At 42.1% G+C, this 18,243-nt stretch overlaps 2 protein-coding genes across 4 annotated transcripts; one reads left to right on the forward strand and one right to left on the reverse strand.

Moving 5' to 3' along the window:
• The first annotated feature begins 14 nt into the window (after window positions 1–14).
• On the forward strand, window positions 15–11,840 carry LOC309483371 (C-type lectin domain family 4 member E-like). 2 transcript variants are annotated; one of them, XM_082149182.1, is made up of 9 exons: window positions 15–127; window positions 1,451–1,567; window positions 1,719–1,793; window positions 9,316–9,423; window positions 10,151–10,185; window positions 10,296–10,470; window positions 10,556–10,713; window positions 11,044–11,162; window positions 11,338–11,840. In XM_082149182.1, exons 2-9 carry the CDS (start codon window positions 1,504–1,506, stop codon window positions 11,522–11,524), a joined length of 921 nt encoding a protein of 306 aa, XP_082005308.1. In that variant the 5' UTR covers window positions 15–127; window positions 1,451–1,503; the 3' UTR covers window positions 11,525–11,840. The 2 variants fall into 2 exon arrangements, with proteins under 2 accessions (XP_082005308.1, XP_082005309.1); XM_082149183.1 differs by lacking the exons at window positions 15–127; window positions 9,316–9,423 and having other exon boundaries at window positions 1,384–1,567.
• On the reverse strand, window positions 11,549–17,727 carry gpatch4 (G patch domain containing 4). 2 transcript variants are annotated; one of them, XM_082149180.1, is made up of 8 exons: window positions 17,616–17,727; window positions 17,397–17,497; window positions 17,234–17,307; window positions 14,746–14,838; window positions 14,544–14,654; window positions 14,315–14,421; window positions 14,005–14,055; window positions 11,549–12,873 (listed from the first exon to the last, which is right to left on the reverse strand). In XM_082149180.1, the coding sequence occupies exons 2-8, from the start codon at window positions 17,473–17,475 to the stop codon at window positions 12,024–12,026; spliced, it is 1,365 nt and encodes a 454-aa protein (XP_082005306.1). In that variant the 5' UTR covers window positions 17,476–17,497; window positions 17,616–17,727; the 3' UTR covers window positions 11,549–12,023. The 2 variants fall into 2 exon arrangements, with proteins under 2 accessions (XP_082005306.1, XP_082005307.1); XM_082149181.1 differs by lacking the exon at window positions 17,616–17,727 and having other exon boundaries at window positions 17,397–17,602.
• Between the last annotated feature and the right edge of the window lie 516 nt (window positions 17,728–18,243).

Raw genomic sequence — 18,243 nt, forward strand, 5'->3', positions numbered from 1 at the left:
TCTCATGTGGAACGCAAAAAAAGAGATGTTAGAGACTTGATAACCTGAGTCAACATGCAGTGCATCTTCTTTTCCATACAATGAAAATGAATGATGACTGAGACTGTCTATTTGAAACAGCTTGAAGGTAAATAATGACAAATATTTTTATTTTGCTGAACAATACCTATAAATCTTGTAGTTTCAGATATGATCACATTCATTTACTGCCCCCTCTTGTGGCAAAATGATCACATTACATCAGACCAAAATAGTCCTTTTTTGCATCTTAAAGGGATAGTTCAACCAAAAATGAAAATTCTGTCATCATTTACTCACCCTCAAGTTGTTCCAAAACTGTATCAATTTCAAAGGAATATATTTTGAAGAATGTTTGTAACTAAACAGTTGTGGGGCACCATTTAACAGACATTATTTTGATTTAAAAAAATATTGTCAACTAAAGATACAACCCTCATTCTTTCGTCTTTACATTTAATTTTTCAAAGCCTACATGAAATAAGCAAAATTTGCTTCTTAAAACTAGTGGCAGACACGTTACCCTGTAATTATAAATTAAATCCAACAGCTTTGAGATGCACATATGCCTCAACACACAAATCTCAAACACAGTGATGAAATCTGTCTGAACCACATGACAGCTAACTAACATATTTTTGTCATGCTGGAATGCCTGCTGAGGACTTGTAAACTTTTTCAGATTACTCTATTTGATAAGTTGGGACAACATGCATTTTGGACAAGTTTTGAACACATATTTGAGCATCTAATTAAGGTCATCAAAGCATATTTTGATCAATAAACTGACTAAAAAAGTTCAAGCTACTTATTTACATTTGTTAGAGGAACTTTTGGCAAGCTGGATTTTGACAGTGTACATTTATAGTTTAGACATTTAGCTAATTGTGCTTTGGCACCAAAAACGATTTGTTTGTAAAAGATTAATAACCTCAAAACATGCGCAAAATCCATGACATTTCTGACAGAATAAATTCCTTTAAAAAGGCAACCCTGAGATTAATTGAATAATTGTTTAATAGGTTAAAACACAACAGTGTGTTTTATGTAAAATAATTCATTATTGAGTTATAAACAAAAAACATTTTCAAATGTAAATGAATACCACTAAAATTCACATGACCAGACAAAATTCCATTGCCATTTAAATGTAAATGTTTTGTCCACCGATTTCCACTGAAATGTTTGAATCTCAACAAGTTACATAAAATTGGTTAGTATCTCATCTTGAATAAAGTCTGGTTAGGCATTTGAACTCTTAACTCACATTTTTGCATAGTGGAAGTGAAGCCTTTACATAATAATATACCAAACTTCCTCTGACAACTCAAATCACACACCACTTCTGTTATTTCCTAATTTCCTAATATCACATACTTCTCTGTGCAGTCTGGCTGGCAGATTTATCATACTGCTGTTTTCTGCCTTAAAGCACTGTGCCCTGATCTAGCAGTGTTCTGTAGATTGTGAAGGTGAGCAGGTGCAATGGAAGACGAGTTATGCTATTCATCAGTTACCTTCAATCCATTTGACAAAGAGAAATCTAAAGGTATGTTCAGATGTTTTCTTTTAAATTATTATAAAAGTTTTTTTTTTACATTTAACCATTGTGTTAACAACTTCCCCCCTGTTTACTGGAATATTTTTAAGAGTAGTTGTGGATGATCAGAATATGAATGAATTAATGCTTGTCTGATTAGTGCGACAGTCAGAGGAGCCTGTACTGTATGCAGAGGTGAAAAGAAAACAATCGACTTCACATATTGAGACTACAGGTTAGAGATCATTCACACACACAAAATATATATTTATACAAAACTGATATAAACTGTTACAGTATATCACAGTTCTCTTACGAGAGGTACTCTCGTACTGCGTAATATCTTACGCTAGGGGAAATCTCTTTTCCGCGAGATACTGAAGCCAAAAAATTATCCTTAATTTTGAAATAATGTAAAACGCGTTGCGGCAGCATGCAGACATAGGCGAGACAGCTCGCGCGCCTATTGGCTGCCCTGCGGCAACTGCAGCAGCCTATCGATAAGGCCCTATCGTGACGTCATCACCAATGGGGGCGCTTCGCGCCCCATACGTCACGTCCCGCCGAAACGGGCGTGGCCTGGGGCTATAAATATAGCATCGAAAGGCTAGCTTACCGATTTTTCATCTCTTCAGCGGAGCTCACGCATCGCTGGATCCAGAGAGAAGAAGCCGCGCCGTGGAAACAGCATTTCAGCGGGACGAGTTCGGTACCTGGAGTCGCTGGCCGCGCCGCCTTCAACCACCGTTCCTGCTACGCTATCCGGCGTTATATCCTTTCATTGCATTGTGTGTGTTCGCCGCCGCGACTCACACTCCCTTTCTAAAAGAGCAGAGCGTCTTTTTCAAGATGTCTCGTCCATCCTGTGGCTCGTGCCGAGCCCCACTCAGCGACGGGGACCGCCATGTCATCTGCGTTTCCTGCCTGGGTGAAGGACATGCGGCTCTAGCGCTCGCTGACGGCGGATGCCCTCACTGCGAGCTTATGCCTATGGCGACTCTGAGGACTCGCATGGCAACTTTCCACGAGCCTGCACCCCCCGCTTCGACGCCGCGCCGTAAAAAGCGCCGTGCTCAGCGGATCCCTGAGCCTCCCACCGAGAAAAGCTCGCCGGTGCGCCTGCCAGCTTCGCCGTCTGCTTCTCTCGAGTCTCTCACTCCCGGACAGTGGCCGCCGCTGGCCGCCGCTTCCGCCGGAGATGACAAGGAAGAAGCGGCAGTTTTCGAGGAGGACAACTGCTCTATCCTGGCTTCGGACAGCGAGGATTGGGCGAGCTCTGTGGACCTCGCCCCTTCTTCTGCCCGCGAGTCGTCAGGAAAACGGGCCAGCATTGAAGCTGAGCTGATGCGTCTGCTCACACAGGCCACAGAGAGCCTCGGCCTCGAGTGGTCCGCGCCCGCCGAGCCTACACGCAACCGTCTGGACGGCTGTTTTCTGCAAGGGGACCGCGTTTCCACGCCCTCAAGACCCGCCCCGTTTCTTCCTGAGCTTCATGAAGAACTGGCAAAGTCTTGGAGCGCCCCTTTTTCAGCCAGGCTACGTTCCTCTGCTTCGGCGGCATTCTCCGTGGTGGACGGTGCCAAAGACAGAGGATACCTCGCTCTCCCTCTAGTGGAGGAGGCGGTAGCAGCCCATCTTTGCCCGCCCTCTGCTGGACGGCGGACTAAGACGGCGCTACCTTCAAAAGCCTGCCGCGCTACTTCCACCCTGCACAGTCGCGCTTACACCGCCGCTGGGCAGGCTGCATCAGCGCTACACACTATGGCCACTCTCCAGATCTTCCAAGCTAACCTTCTCCGAAAGCTGGACGAGGAAGGCACGGAAGCAATCAACGTGGCGGATTTAAGGAGCGCGACGGACCTCGCACTCCGCGCTACGAAATCCGCTGCACAGGCCATAGGGCGGAACATGGCCTCTCTCACCGTTGCTGAGAGACACCTCTGGCTGACGCTTTCAGAAATGCCGGACTCGGAGCGCTCTGTGTTCCTCGACGCCCCCGTTTCTGCTACTGGCCTCTTTGGATCGTCCGTCAAAGATTTCGCGGACAGATTCGCTGAGGTACAAAAGACGTCGCAGGCCATGAAGCACTTTTTGCCAAAGCGCTCTAGCTCCGCATCAGGCCGCTCTAAACAGCCGTCTGCTCGCAGCTCGCAGCCACCGCCCCCCGCCGCCGCTTCACAGCGTCGACAGGCCCGGGACCAGAGACCACGCTCTCGCTCTGCCGGCCGCCGCCCCCCACAGCGTGGGACTCGGCCGAAGGTTGAGATGAAGCCCGAGGCCTCAAAGTCTTCCTAGCCAGCTTAGGAAAACGACGGTGTTCAAGCCCCGCTGCGGCCGGGTTTCCACCAAAACTTCCCGCTCGTCCAGTTCCATTACATGCGACTGTTCCAGTGTACTCTGCAGTAAACAAGTCGGTTGCATTACCCGCTTGCCTGTACACAAACGCCGTTTTCACGGCGACCCAGATAAATCCTGTAAAGAGCGTATTTTCTGGTATTCCGGCCACGGCCGACGGTGTTATGAGTGTAGTAAAAATGCCCACTGCCCAGTGCCCATTCCTACACACAGACACAGCCCGCCCCACAGGGCTCGCGCACATAAAATCGACTCATGTCGATTGCGCACAGAATGTAGTGAACGTGCCCACGTCCCAGTGCCCACAAACACTACACGCTGCATGTCTCTTGGTTTCTGTAAAAACGAAACCAACACACATACAACCGACTCAGGTCGATGGTGTTTTCAGTGCAAATGTGCCCGCTGTCCTGCGCCCACATTCACTCACAGACATGACGAATCCCTCGGTTTCCCCCACGCTCGCCGTCTCTCAGCTACCTGCCGTGAGAGAGCCGAGCGCGGGCGAACCGTCCGCTGTGATCAAAACACTCCCCGCCTCGAGCGCTGCAAATGCGGTGTCTATAATACAGCATACCGAAGCTCCCCGGTCGCCACTATGTCACGACCAGAGCTCCAATCTCATTCAACCCTTAGCTATGCACGCACATGCGTGGGCAAAGCTTCCCGGTGTATCAGAATGGGTGCTGAACATTATAAAAAGAGGCTATTCGCTACAGTTCGCTCGACGTCCCCGCCGTTGTGCGGTGCGAGTCGAAACCACGGTAGAAAAGGAAGTAGCAAGTGTACTTCGTACCGAAATTGCGAAACTGTTGAGCAAAGGGGCAATAGAGCCTTTATCTCAAGCTCAGAGCGAAGGGGGGCTATACAGCAGATATTTTCTGGTTCCGAAAAAAGACGGGGGTCTCAGACCCATTCTAGATCTAAGACAACTGAACGTAGCGCTTTCAAAACGCAGGTTCAGAATGCTCACAACCAAGAAAATCCTCGCGCAAATTCGCCACGGGGACTGGTTTGTGTCAATAGATCTGAAAGACGCGTATTTCCAAATACAAATAGCGTCACGTCACAGGCGATTTTTGAGATTCGCCTTCGAGGGCCAGGCTTATCAATACACAGTCCTACCGTTTGGCCTGTCCCTAGCACCCCGTACATTCACGAAGTGCATGGACGCAGCCCTCGCTCCCCTGAAACTTCGGGGAATGCGAGTTTTGAACTACTTGGACGATTGGCTGGTTCTAGCTCAGTCACATACGGAGCTCATAGAACACAGAACCATTTTACTCGAGCATCTCGAGAATCTGGGTCTCAAAGTCAACTGGGCGAAAAGTTCACTGTCTCCCAGTCAGAGAATATCTTTCCTGGGCACAGAACTGGACTCGCTGTCAATGACAGCTCAAATATCGCTACAGCGCAGATTGACTATTCAGCGCATGACAGAAACCTTCCGCCGCGGCACTATAGTCCCGCTAAAGAAGTTTCAAAGGATGCTCGGTCTCATGGCAGCAGCATCCACAGTTCTCCAGCTGGGTCTGCTTCGCATGCGCCCACTGCAGTTCTGGCTACAAGCGCAAGTACCGCGTCGAGCATGGACTTCAGGTCTCTTTCGTCTCAAGGTCGATCAGGAATGCGTCTCAGCACTGATACCCTGGAGAGCGACCGACTGGTACCAGTCAGGTGTAAGCCTGGGGACTTCCTCGAGTGTGAAGGTGGTGTCCACGGACGCCTCCACCTCGGGATGGGGAGCACTGCTCGAGGGCAGACCGTTTTTCGGCCAGTGGTCAGAACGGGAAAAGCTTCTGCACATAAACTGCCTGGAAATGATGGCAGTCGACAACGCGCTGAGGCGCTTTCGTCCCCAAATAGCAGGACACCACGTCTTGGTCCGCTCGGACAACATGTCAGTGGTAGCCTACATAAATCGCCAGGGAGGCATCACATCCCGAAACCTATACAGGTTAGCGAAACGCCTCCTGATATGGGCTCAGCACAATTTGCGCTCGCTCAGAGCAGCGCATGTGCCTGGCCACCTGAATGTGGGACCAGACAGACTGTCCAGGAACAATGTTCCAGCAGGAGAATGGTCACTGCATCCGCAGACAGTCCAACTGCTGTGGCAGACATTCGGCAGAGCAAAGATAGACCTGTTTGCGTCTCAAGAAAACGCTCACTGCCCGGAATTTTTCTCAAAGAGCAGGGATGCGCTGGCCCACGTCTGGCCCCGCTGCCCGCTCTATGCCTTTCCCCCCATCACGCTCCTACCTCAGGTATTAGAGCGGATCAGGGAAAGCAGATGCTCAGTGTTACTGGTTGCTCCGTTCTGGAAGAACCAGGCTTGGTTCCCAGTTCTTATGCAGCTGACGAGCACTGCCCCATGGCCAATACCAGTGAGGAGGGACCTCCTCTCTCAAGCCAGGGGCTCGATCTGGCATCCTCGCCCGGAGCTTTGGTCCCTACATGCGTGGGCCATCAACGGGTACCCTCTGATATCCCAGAGGGAGTGTTAAACACGATCATGCAGGCTAGAGCTCCCTCTACGAGACGGCTCTATTCCTCAAAATGGTCAGTGTTCTCCAGCTGGTGCACAGCACGCGGCTTTTCACCCCTGGACTGTGGAGTGACGGAGGTTCTCTCCTTCCTACAAGAGCTACTGGATGAAGGCAGAGCCCCATCCACGCTCAAAGTCTATGTGGCGGCTATAGCAGCGTTTTCCAAACCAACGCTTGGTCAGTCACTAGGAAGGAACGATCTGGTCATTCGGTTCCTTAGAGGAGCTAAGAGGTTAAATCCTCCCAGACCTCCCTCAGTCCCCATATGGGACCTTTCTACGGTCTTGGAGGCCATGAAGGGTGCCCCATTTGAGCCTATCCAGTCAGTAGATATCAAACACTTGTCTTTCAAAACGGTGTTTCTTCTGGCTCTCGCTTCAGTGAAGCGCATAGGGGACTTACAAGCGCTCTCAGTGAGCGCGACGTGTATGGAGTTTGGGCCAAATGACTCGAAAGTCATACTCAAACCAAGGCACGGGTACGTCCCTAAATCCCTCAATACACCGTTCAGGGCCCAGGTAATTTCCCTGTCTGCCCTGCCGGTCTCTAACGAGGAGAAGGACGCCAGCTTCCTTTGCCCAGTCAGGGCGCTAAGGGCTTATGTGTCCCGCACGTCTGTTTTCAGACAGACGGAGCAGCTCTTTGTTTCACTCTACGGACGTTCTAAGGGACTCGCCGTTTCGAAACAGAGCCTATCCAGATGGATAGTCGACGCTATAGCGCTGGCTTACACCTCTAAGGGCTTGCAGTGCCCATTGGGTGTCAGAGCGCACTCCACGAGAGGCGTGGCCTCGTCGTGGGCTTGGTCTAGTGGGATTGCCTTGCAAGATATCTGTATGGCGGCAGGCTGGGCCTCCCCGTCTACATTTATAAGGTTTTATAACCTAGAGGTTCCCGCTCTGCAAGCTAAGCTGCTTTCAGTCTAGAAATCGGTACTGTCTGCCCCGAGTACGTCCGGCCCAGAATACCAAAATAGCGCGAGCAACGCTCGTTTAGATCGCGCAGCTCTATGGGCAATGTGTAAGACCCACTATATTCATCAGTCCAGGCCGGGGTCGCCCTGACTGAGTAAATACCATCACTATAACTGTTCTTATAGGATGCTGCATTACAGGAATGATGCTATTCTAGCCACTCTTCCTGGGCTCTCTGTGAGTCACTTATGATCATGTACTACATGAGCCCGGGCACCTGCCCTTGGGACTTTGGTGCTGGATCATAGCATGCACGGCGTTTTACACTGTTTCCCCTAGCGTAAGATATTACGCAGTACGAGAGTACCTCTCGTAAGAGAACGTACTCGGTTACTAACGTAACCTCGGTTCTCTCTAGAGAGGAAACGAGTACTGCGTATCTTGCCGTGCCTGTGCACGCTCCGGTTCGCTCCGGCGATGAAAAACCGGTAAGCTAGCCTTTCGATGCTATATTTATAGCCCCAGGCCACGCCCGTTTCGGCGGGACGTGACGTATGGGGCGCGAAGCGCCCCCATTGGTGATGACGTCACGATAGGGCCTTATCGATAGGCTGCTGCAGTTGCCGCAGGGCAGCCAATAGGCGCGCGAGCTGTCTCGCCTATGTCTGCATGCTGCCGCAACGCGTTTTACATTATTTCAAAATTAAGGATAATTTTTTGGCTTCAGTATCTCGCGGAAAAGAGATTTCCCCTAGCGTAAGATATTACGCAGTACTCGTTTCCTCTCTAGAGAGAACCGAGGTTACGTTAGTAACCGAGTACGTTTTATAATACGTTTTTTAATGTTTTTAACTAAAATATTTATATATATTTACAATAACTATATATATATATATATATATATATATATATATATATATATATATATATATATATATGCCGTTCAAAAGTTTGGGATCAGTAAGATTTTTAAAAGAAGTCTATTATGCTCCTAGGCTGCATTTATTTGATTAAAAATACAAACAAACAAAAAAAAACAGTAATATTGTCAAATATTATTACAATTTAAAATAACTGTTTTCTATGTTAATATACTTTAAAATGTAATTTATTCCTGTGATGGCAAACCTGAATTTTCAGCATCATTACTCCAGTCTTCAGTGTCACATGATCCGTCAGAAATCATTCTAATATGCTGATTTGCTGCTCAAGAAACGTTTATTATTATTTGTATCAGTTGTAAACAGTTATGTAAAAAATAAATTCATACGATTCTTTGATGAATGGAAAGTTCAAAAGAACAGCATTTATCTGAAAAAGAAAGCTTTTATAATGTTCAAAGGTTTGGGGTCAGCAAGATTTTTTTTTTTTATAATGATACAAAAGGTTCTATTTCAAATAAATGAAATTGTCTGTTTTCTGTTTTCAACACTGATAATAATAATGAATGTTTTTTGAGCATCAAATCAGCATTTCTGAAGGATCATGTGACACTGAAAACTGGAGTAATGATGCTGAAAATTTTTTATATATAAATATATATTCAAATAGAAATGTTTTTTTGTTTTGTTTTTTGGTGAGCAGAAGAGACTTCTTTTAAAAACATAAAAAATCGTACCAATACCCCACTTTTGAACAGCAGTGTCTGTATGTATATATATATATATATGCTATAAAAAATAAATCAGCATTGTTTATCCTTTTGATCTTTTAATTGAAAAAATTGAAGAAAAAAAAAGAAGTAAAAAAAGTTAAAGTGGGGGGAAAATCTCATTATAAAATAGAAGTTTTTCTCCAAAACAGATTGGCCATAATTATTGGCAACCCTAGAAATTCTTATGAGTAAAATATCTCTGAAGTATATTCCCATTCATATTTTAAAAAATGTACTGTCATGTGCTCGCACTCTTGGACTCAAACTTGTCTCATTCTGGTTCAGAAAAAGGAGCTTCCACCCCAATCTCTCCGGTGTATAGAGGAGTTTCAGTGTTTCTGGGGCTGTTCTGTTTCCTCCTGCTCGCTGCGTTAACAGCTGTCAGCGTTTTCTGTAAGCATTAGCACTGTTTCATTCATATACCAAACATACCATTCTATACGACTTTTGGATGTCGACATTTCAGAGTTTAGTTCCAACCCTGTGCAAGAAAGCTCAAAGACCTTGATTAACAGGTCTGATCTCACAGACAGGGTTTAGATTAAGCCAGGATTAGGCCTTAAGTCAATTAGGGCATTTAAGTAGCTTTTATACGTGGCTTTGAAAAAAATATTACAGGTGTGTGCATCTTGAGACAAAACAATGGCAATGACATTTTAAGATATGTCAGTGCAAGTTGCTTTCAGTTAAAACAGCTCAAACATGCAGTTTAGACTAGGTTTAAGCCAGGCTTGTGAAACCGCCATAAGCGTATTTGTTTAGAACTAGAACTAAAATGTAAAAAAGGGGAACCTTGAAGAAGTCTTTGAGTCGTTGTCGTAACCTCAAAAATAACCAGGAGGAAAGTACAAACTATAAATGTGTCGACAAAAAAGTGAAACCAGAATGACCAGAAACTCACGTGTGTCCTGCTGTTGTAAATCAGTTGCATAATTTCATTCTTTCTTACAAAACTGATGAGGTCAATGAGCCAATGGGGTCAATTATAATTAAATATGGCTACTGTCTAAACTCATAACGACTAAAATATCATAGAAACATTGCATTGCAGTTGAAAAATTGTCTACAAGTACTGTAGACTTTACTAACAGTTTGCCTTTTTTGTTTATCCGCTTTGCAGACTACATTCACGTGTCTAAACACAACAATATTCTGGTAAGAGTGAAGCCTGAAACAACATAAAATACTGAAATACTCAGAAATTGCCCACATCTGCTAAACAACATGCAAAGCGTATCTTAACCAGAGGAAATCTCTTCATACAGGCCCAGTACACTAAAGAGAGAGCCGCCAACCTGCAGTTACTGGCAGACAAGGAAGTGCTGGAGCAAGAGAGAGCAAGGCTGGTGACACAGGGTCAACAGATGAACAACACACTGAACTTCATAATTCATAAAAGCAGCTTTTCAGGGGATAAATACTGTCAGTTCACTGGGAATGGTAAGCTGTTTTACTGAATCTGTAATGTTTGTTTGTTGTTGTTTGTTTGTTTTATCCAGCTAATCTGAGCTATTCTCCATCACAGGGGTCCGGTGTACATCCTGCCCTCAAAACTGGATTCAAAATGGCTCAAGCTGTTACTATTTCCATAAAGGAAACCTCTGGAATACATGGGCAGAGAGTCAAAAAAACTGCGAGGAATACGGAGCTCAGCTGGTCATAATAGACAGCGTGGGTGAACAGGTATATAAAACTAAATAAAATATGGACATTTTTTCTCTCTCTTTCCAAGACTTTATCAAACTAAAAATAGTTTTGCAGTGTTGTACACCATTTCCACAGCTAACAAATCAAACTTGAACTGGAAAGTTCTTCAAAGAACTGTTAACAGTGAAAAGTGCACCAAACATGTACATTAGGCATTTAGCTTAAGTTCTTAAATGTTGAAGTTTAGCATCATGAGACCATTGTGATCAACAGTCCTGTTTACACTGAAAAAATAATGTAAATAGGAATGATTTTTATAAGATTATAGCATTGTATTTATCTTCTCATTGTATTATGCAAATTAAGGAATTCATCAACCAGCACACTGAATCATATTATGATAAATATCACGGCTACTGGACTGGACTCTCTGAAAAAATGGGAAAAGTTTGGGTCTGGACCAATGGCGCTCAGCTTGAGAGAGGGTGAGTTTAGAAAAGGGCAACAGAAGAGCTTTTGATTTTTCAAACTATTAAGTAAACTTAATTTATTTTTTATAAAAGGTTAAAAAATGGTTTCCTTTTGATAAATCATAAAAATAAATAAAAATAAAGCAATTCAAAATTCAAAAGCCTGACGTTTTCCATATTTTCCTTTCAGATTCTGGATCAATAAGCCCTATGAAGGATACAGGTACTGTGTTTTGTCAATGCCCAGCGAAAACCCACTGAGAAGCTGGAAAGAAGAAAGCTGTTACATGATAAGCAGATGGATCTGCGAAGTGGAAGTTTTAACATGGCCAACCTTCCTTCAAGCCCAACGAAACCACAGTGACCCCTCAACATGAACAGAAGTCAATGCAAAAGACAACTATCTCAAAAATCCTTTTATTTTCCAGTTCAGTTTGATTTGTTAGCCATGGGCACTGACACACACGGACACATTTCAGCTGGAGAATGACATCTTATTACACCCTTAATGCCATAAAAAAAGGCCAGCTTTAGTGAGTGAAAAAAACACTTCATCCACACACATCATGCCACGCTATTTTTAAAACAATTCATATGTAATCACATTTTTATCACTGTGAATAATATGCTATGTAATTATGCGTAACACAAATGTATTACAAATCAGACCAGTAAAAAGCTTATTTCATGTCACCCTGTTGGTCTCAAGCTTAAAAGTTTGATCATGATTTATACAAATAAATATGAGTGCTGTGTAACAAACACGTTTTGTCATGTCTCTCAACTAATAGTCTGAAACTTAACAGCTGCTAGAGAACTGATCCTTGTGTTTCAGCGGCACAGATTCTGATCAGTGTTTGTAGTGAGTTTGTGCGTTCACTTTTTGCTCTTTTTTTTCTTTGGCACGGACTCCTCACATTGAACATTCTCTACCACCTCCTCCTGCTCCTTTTTGCTTCGTTTCTTTTTCTTGTTCCTCTTCTTGTTGTTCTCCTGTCCTTCTGTTATCTGTGCTTCATTGCCAGTGTCCTCTGTCACTGTCATCACACTAGCTGAGTTTTCCACATCTGCGGATGGAGAGGTTTCATAGAGGACCATGACGGATTTCTTTTTCTTCTTCGAGACATTGTCAGAGGCTTGTTGATGCTCGATACTGCCCTCCTGTGGTTGTTTGCGGTGTGCGTCTGTGGAATCCTCACTGATCTCATCTGTGCCAGCCGTCTCAGCAACTACCTTGGACCGTTTCTTCTTTTTCTTCTTCTTGTGAATGCTGTCATCCATCGGCAGGTGTGTGACTCGTTCCTCTGATGTGTGTGTGAACGCTTCATTCACGTCTACGCTGCATTCTCCATTAAGACCATCCTCAGGTGCTTCTTTTTCTTTGCGATTTTTCTTTCTCTTCTTCTTTGGCTCAACATCTGTGATAATATCAGAGTCTTTCCTCTTTTGGGGTTTGCTGTCCTCAGTGTCATTACTTGAAACAAGGACCTGTGTTGTCATCTTATCTTCATGGATATTATTCTCTGAAAGTCCATCCTGCCTTTTTGATTTCTTGCGTTTAGTTTTCTCTTTAATATCTGGATGTCCCGCAGGGTTTAGACAATCTGTGCTGCTTGTGGATGCTTCAGCAGTGTGGTTCTTCTTACCATACTTGTTCAAGAACTCCTGCTCCTGCTGCTCAAGCCGAGCCAGTTTGGCACTCATATTAAGTCCATGTCTGGCTCCTCTATTCACACAAACAAACAAATAAACACATATATTAGATGCAATCTCATTCCTAAATTCCCAACGATTCGCCTGCGTCTATTAAATCTGTGACAAAATCACACCGGAACATTCAAATTTGTGTTTGTGCAGCCTCTGCTGACCCACAAAAAGCAGTTATTATGTATAGGCATGACACAGCTTCAACTCTCTTTACAGCCATAAAGTATTGTTATTTCTGTGTTACAAATATTCATATAATCATAGAAGTACTAGGATAAAAGTTTATAGCTAGGATATAAACACTGATGTCTACGGACGAGACAAAAATAGAGCAAATCACATTTTAAAAATGTGGCACTTCAAAAAATTATTGAATCGATTACATCGCTACGCCACCAGGTTGTGACAAGTGACTGGTAAAAAATGTATTTGTCATTCGTTCATGAAACAATTCAAGTATAAGTATATAAGTGAATCACTGAATCATTCATTCAAACTTTTTTTTTTTATAAATCATCAAACATTTTAAACAGACTGCAGAAATTTTGGCAGAACATCTAGTAAATGACATGTTTTATTTAGTTGTCTGTTCAGAATTTTGGGAGAATCACAATCTTTGTTGAAAAAAAAAAACATGATTCTACATTTATCCAGAATCGTGCAGCCCTAACATAATAGAAACCAACATATCTGACAGTGTTATTGTTTACTAACACTAAAACTAAAACAATCTTTTTTTTTTTTTTTGATTTAAATAAAATATAAATATTAGATGAAAAACATAAGCTTATTTTTTTTATAGTTACCAAGGCAAAATTAAGATGAATTACTAAAATAACTCAACCTAAAAAATAAAAAAAAACTAATAAAAATGAAAAGCACATATCAACATTACTAAAAAAAATTATAAAAACTGAAAATATGAAAAAAGCGAATTCAAAATATTAGTAGATAAATAATACCACGATAACACTGACAATGTTACGCTATCTATGATTCTTCTAATGACTTGTGTCCCCTGCTCAAATGTGATATAAAATGGGTCAATGCTACGTTCTTGTATTATTTATATTGGTTTGACTAACAAATTATTGTAAGGATACTGTGGATTTGGATGCATCAGTGTAAACTTTATGAGATCAGAGCTTACTTGTGTGCTGTTCGTCCTCCACAAGCTTTTAGCAGATCTGCGTCAGATAGCCTTGAAACAGACAGACAAAACGAAGACAATTGAGCCGGCTGAAAGCATAAATGATCTTGAAATCTAACCAGTACCATTGTGGGACATTTTAAATGGATCTTTAGTGCCTCTAAATGCCACATACAGAAACATCTGAAAGGACATGCTTCGTGCAGCAGAATATTATATATAATTATAATATATCACAGAAATTAAAGTATTAAAGTATTTTTAAAGGAATGTGCACAAATCATGATTTTGTTCTACTGGCAGCTCATACATGGTAGTGGTGGAAAGGTCCAGTTTCTGGTCCTCATCTTCAGAACTGCTGCTATCTTCAGAATCAGAGATCTTTTCTGGCTGCTCACCTGACAGCAGTGTAGCTGACTGAGAATGGAGAAAGATGACTTTAAAACAATTACACAATCCAAATACTCAATTATCGCTCCATAAATGCTAGTGGTATTGTGAAAATATATTGATTGTGTGTGCCGTTTATGGTTTTGCACCTTGACAAAACATCCATAGAGCATGGACTTGGCTTGCTGAGCCTTCCGTGGCTTTTTGTTAGAGATCAATCCATCACTGCTGTCGTCTGACTTCTTCACCACCACACCAGCCTAAACCACAATGACAGCATCAGATGACTAAAACATGCCCTCTTTCACTGCTAGCATTTTCTTTTATTGAGTTTTTTAATATATTACTTACCTGCTCTGTTTCCACAACCAGACCGGATGAGGCTTTGTTAAAAACATGGTCCCACCAGTGAAAACTGAACTGCTCACCTTCCTTATGGCCCATCTGAAGACAAATTATCAAATATAAATACAAACATAAGGGCTACAACAGCTGGGACCTGTTTCAGAAAGGAGGTTCAACCAACTCTGAGTTAAAACTTGAACTCTGAGTTGACTTACCCTGAGATGGGAAACTCTGAGTTGACTTACCCTGAGATGGGAAACTCTGAGTTGACTTACCCTGAGATGGGAAACTCTGAGTTGACTTACCCTGAGATGGGAAACTCTGAGTTTTCGGTTACAGAACAGCTGAAATGAGTTAGTTCAATCAACTCTGAGTTGACCTACTCTGAGTTAAGCGCGTGCACCACAACTATAAAAAGCCATTATCAATGGAGCACAGATATTATGAGTCACCATGGCAAAAGCACCAGACAAAAAGAGGTCTTCATATTTCTCACCAGTACGAACATTATTACTGTAATTTTACAGTATTAGAACATTAATACTGTAATTTAATTAAAGGGATTACTCTTAAATCTTCTGTAATTTAAAGTATAATCTGATGTAATTGTATTAGACTATAGAACAATTCTGTATATTTAACATACATTTTTAAAAGGTATATTTTTAATGTAACATTCTCCCTCTACACACTTTGGTAAATTCAAGAATAATTCATGCAATTGTATATTGTTTATTTGAAAGCATTAAAAGTGCAGTTTCTTGTCTCTCCTTGTATTGTTCAAATGGTTGAGGTTGATATGGGATTTAATAATAAGTAGACCAATACTTTCTAAAGATAGTCATTATTGCATTAATCTAATTACACTGTTGAAGATGTCATTTGTAGTTAGTAATACAAGTAACTTACCCAACTGTTATAATATCAGAGGTGAAACTGGAAGAACAGTATGTTATTCAACCTAATTTTAATTTTCATGTAGGGGCAATCCTGCAGGTATTAAAAGAACATGGCAGCAGCTGAAAATTTAATATAAAAACATAATTCAATCAAGTAAGGCTTGAGTGTACATGGGTGTAGGCTACCTGACTTTACAAACATTTGACATATTAAATAACTAAAGCATCCAGTGTCTAGCAGTGCAGCAGCATTTTTGGCTGAGGGACTTCAGAGCCAGTCTCTCCCCAAGATCCAAGGGCCTCATAAAATGTAGAGGTTTACATACGTGTTATTTTTGATATTTCCATTTATTTTACTTTGGGTTGGGTTTTTTGTTGGTCCCAACAGATTCTGATGGTAATATCTGTCTTTTGGAGCCTCCTGTCCCAACAGAACCCCAGGCAGTTGTAAGTAGCCTACTCAATACACCAGAAATTAGGACAAATAGTGTTATAAAGTGCACTCAACCAAATGCTCATCTTCACAGGACGATGGGGATAAAGAGTTTCTGCTGCCACAGAGAGGCCTACAGAGGTAATGTTAATATTATGTGTCTACACATCAAACAATCTACACATTCTGATTATTTCACATTTTTATGTGGAGTAGCCTATAGAATCAAAGTTTAAATCTAAGTATAAACGGGTATTCTTATCTCTCCCCCCGCCCTCAGAGTGTGGAAGAACAGCAGGAGGACGGTCCATCAACTTCTGGTGCACAGATGAACACAGTTCAGTGATTCTCAGTAAATGCCACAGTTTAATTCTGTAGAATTTGTTTAGAACTACATTATGTAACTCTAATCTACTACTGTATTTTCAGTTGCCAGTTAAGGAGTTATATAGACTTCATCTTATTAAAAAAGATTAATTGTTTTAATAAAAATGTACTGAAAGAATGAATGAGGTGTTTAAACACCACTTCCTCTTTAAAAAAAAAGGGGAGGAGACCGATAGAAACTCTGGGTTTACTGAAGAAAACCTGCTCCTGACCAGGTTAGGTTCACAGAGTAAGTTACCATGGTAACTGACTCTGAGTATAAGTTACCTCTCTTTCAGAAGCGGGCTTGACTTACTCTGCTTTCTCAGGTTTAACATACCTCCCATTCTGAAACAGAAAACCCAGAGTTTCCCTCATTTCAGGGTTAATACATACTCAGAGTTTTCACTTTACCTCCTTTCTGAAACAGGCCCCTGGAGAATTAAAAAAGATAACCTAAAACCACAAGGGTAGTTTACGTGACCTGCAGTAAGATATGCTATACTTTATCTACAACAGCATGTCTAATTTCTGTATAATGATCATACATGTAGATTCTAACTACTGTATAATTATAATTAATTATACAATATTATTATATAATCTCATATTAAGAAACTTGCATTTAAGAGACTGTAAACTGCAAGAGCTAAAGTGTGGGTTAGGATGATAAACCAGATGGTAAGGATAGAGCACCATAATCATAATTATTGTTGTCAACTACCCACAATGCTTTAATCATTGTAATTTTCAACAAAAAACAAAACAAAAACATAAGAATAAATCTCTCACTCACCCCTCCTTTACCATATTTAATTTTGACTTTAATAGCCTCTGAGATGCCATTCTCTGATTTTCCCAGACCTTTACCTACAACACAACAGTCCAAACATTAGACATCAGTCAGGTGTCATTACATGGATATGCCAAAGAAGCCCTAAAATCTGTTCTGAATTCACCTTTTTCCCATCCGTGTCTCAGAAGCTGCTCCTCCGCGAATTTTAGCCCTGTACTCTTTTCTTTGACCATTTCTGCCATTTCCAGAACAACTTCTCAGAATCTGAAAATGTGAAGCAGTTTGTAAAACAAATTAGGCAATATTAAATATGCGTTAATTCAGTGTAATATTTCAATCTGTCAAAGAACTGTAAACACTGCCACTAATTTTAGGCTCGTACCACAAAAAGAGGAAAATAAGCAATAATCGCTAGCACGCGTTCGGCAAGGGAGCAGACATGACACCAGCTAAGTGACTATGGAAAGCGAAAAGGGTCATTGCTCTTGATTAACGGAACGCGTTCTCTGAAAAAGGCATTTTGAATGCACAGATTCATAATAGATTTCAGAAGCAGTTCTGCCCGGCCAAAACAAACAAACAAAAATCGCTGTTTGGTCATATTCCAGGATAAAGATGTCAAGATTCATTAGGCTCAAATTGGGAAAGAATGGTTGGAAGGGAGCATGAATAATAATTTTCACACATGAATTGGCAAATCCGAGTCCAGACCTTAAATTCATTGCAAGTCTTTGTGGTGTGCTGGCATAGACTTTACAGAGTGTTCGACTCTTGCATTGTCAAAATCTTGACCAAAAATGTATGCGCAGAAAATTTGAATATTACATGAAATCACACAGTAATTACACAGTCATTGAACCAGGTTTTGGTTCTTTTGACAGTGTGGGCAGGTGCAAATCCTGCTGGAAAATGAAGGAAGCATGAAGTGCTCTGAAAATGTCCAGGTAGACGGCTGCGTTGACTCTGGATTTAATAAAGCACAGTGGACCAAAGTCCTCTTTTCTGATGAG

The sequence above is a fragment of the Leuciscus leuciscus genome, assembly GCF_965113295.1.
Source record: "Leuciscus leuciscus genome assembly, chromosome: 20".
NCBI lineage: Eukaryota > Metazoa > Chordata > Actinopteri > Cypriniformes > Leuciscidae > Leuciscus > Leuciscus leuciscus.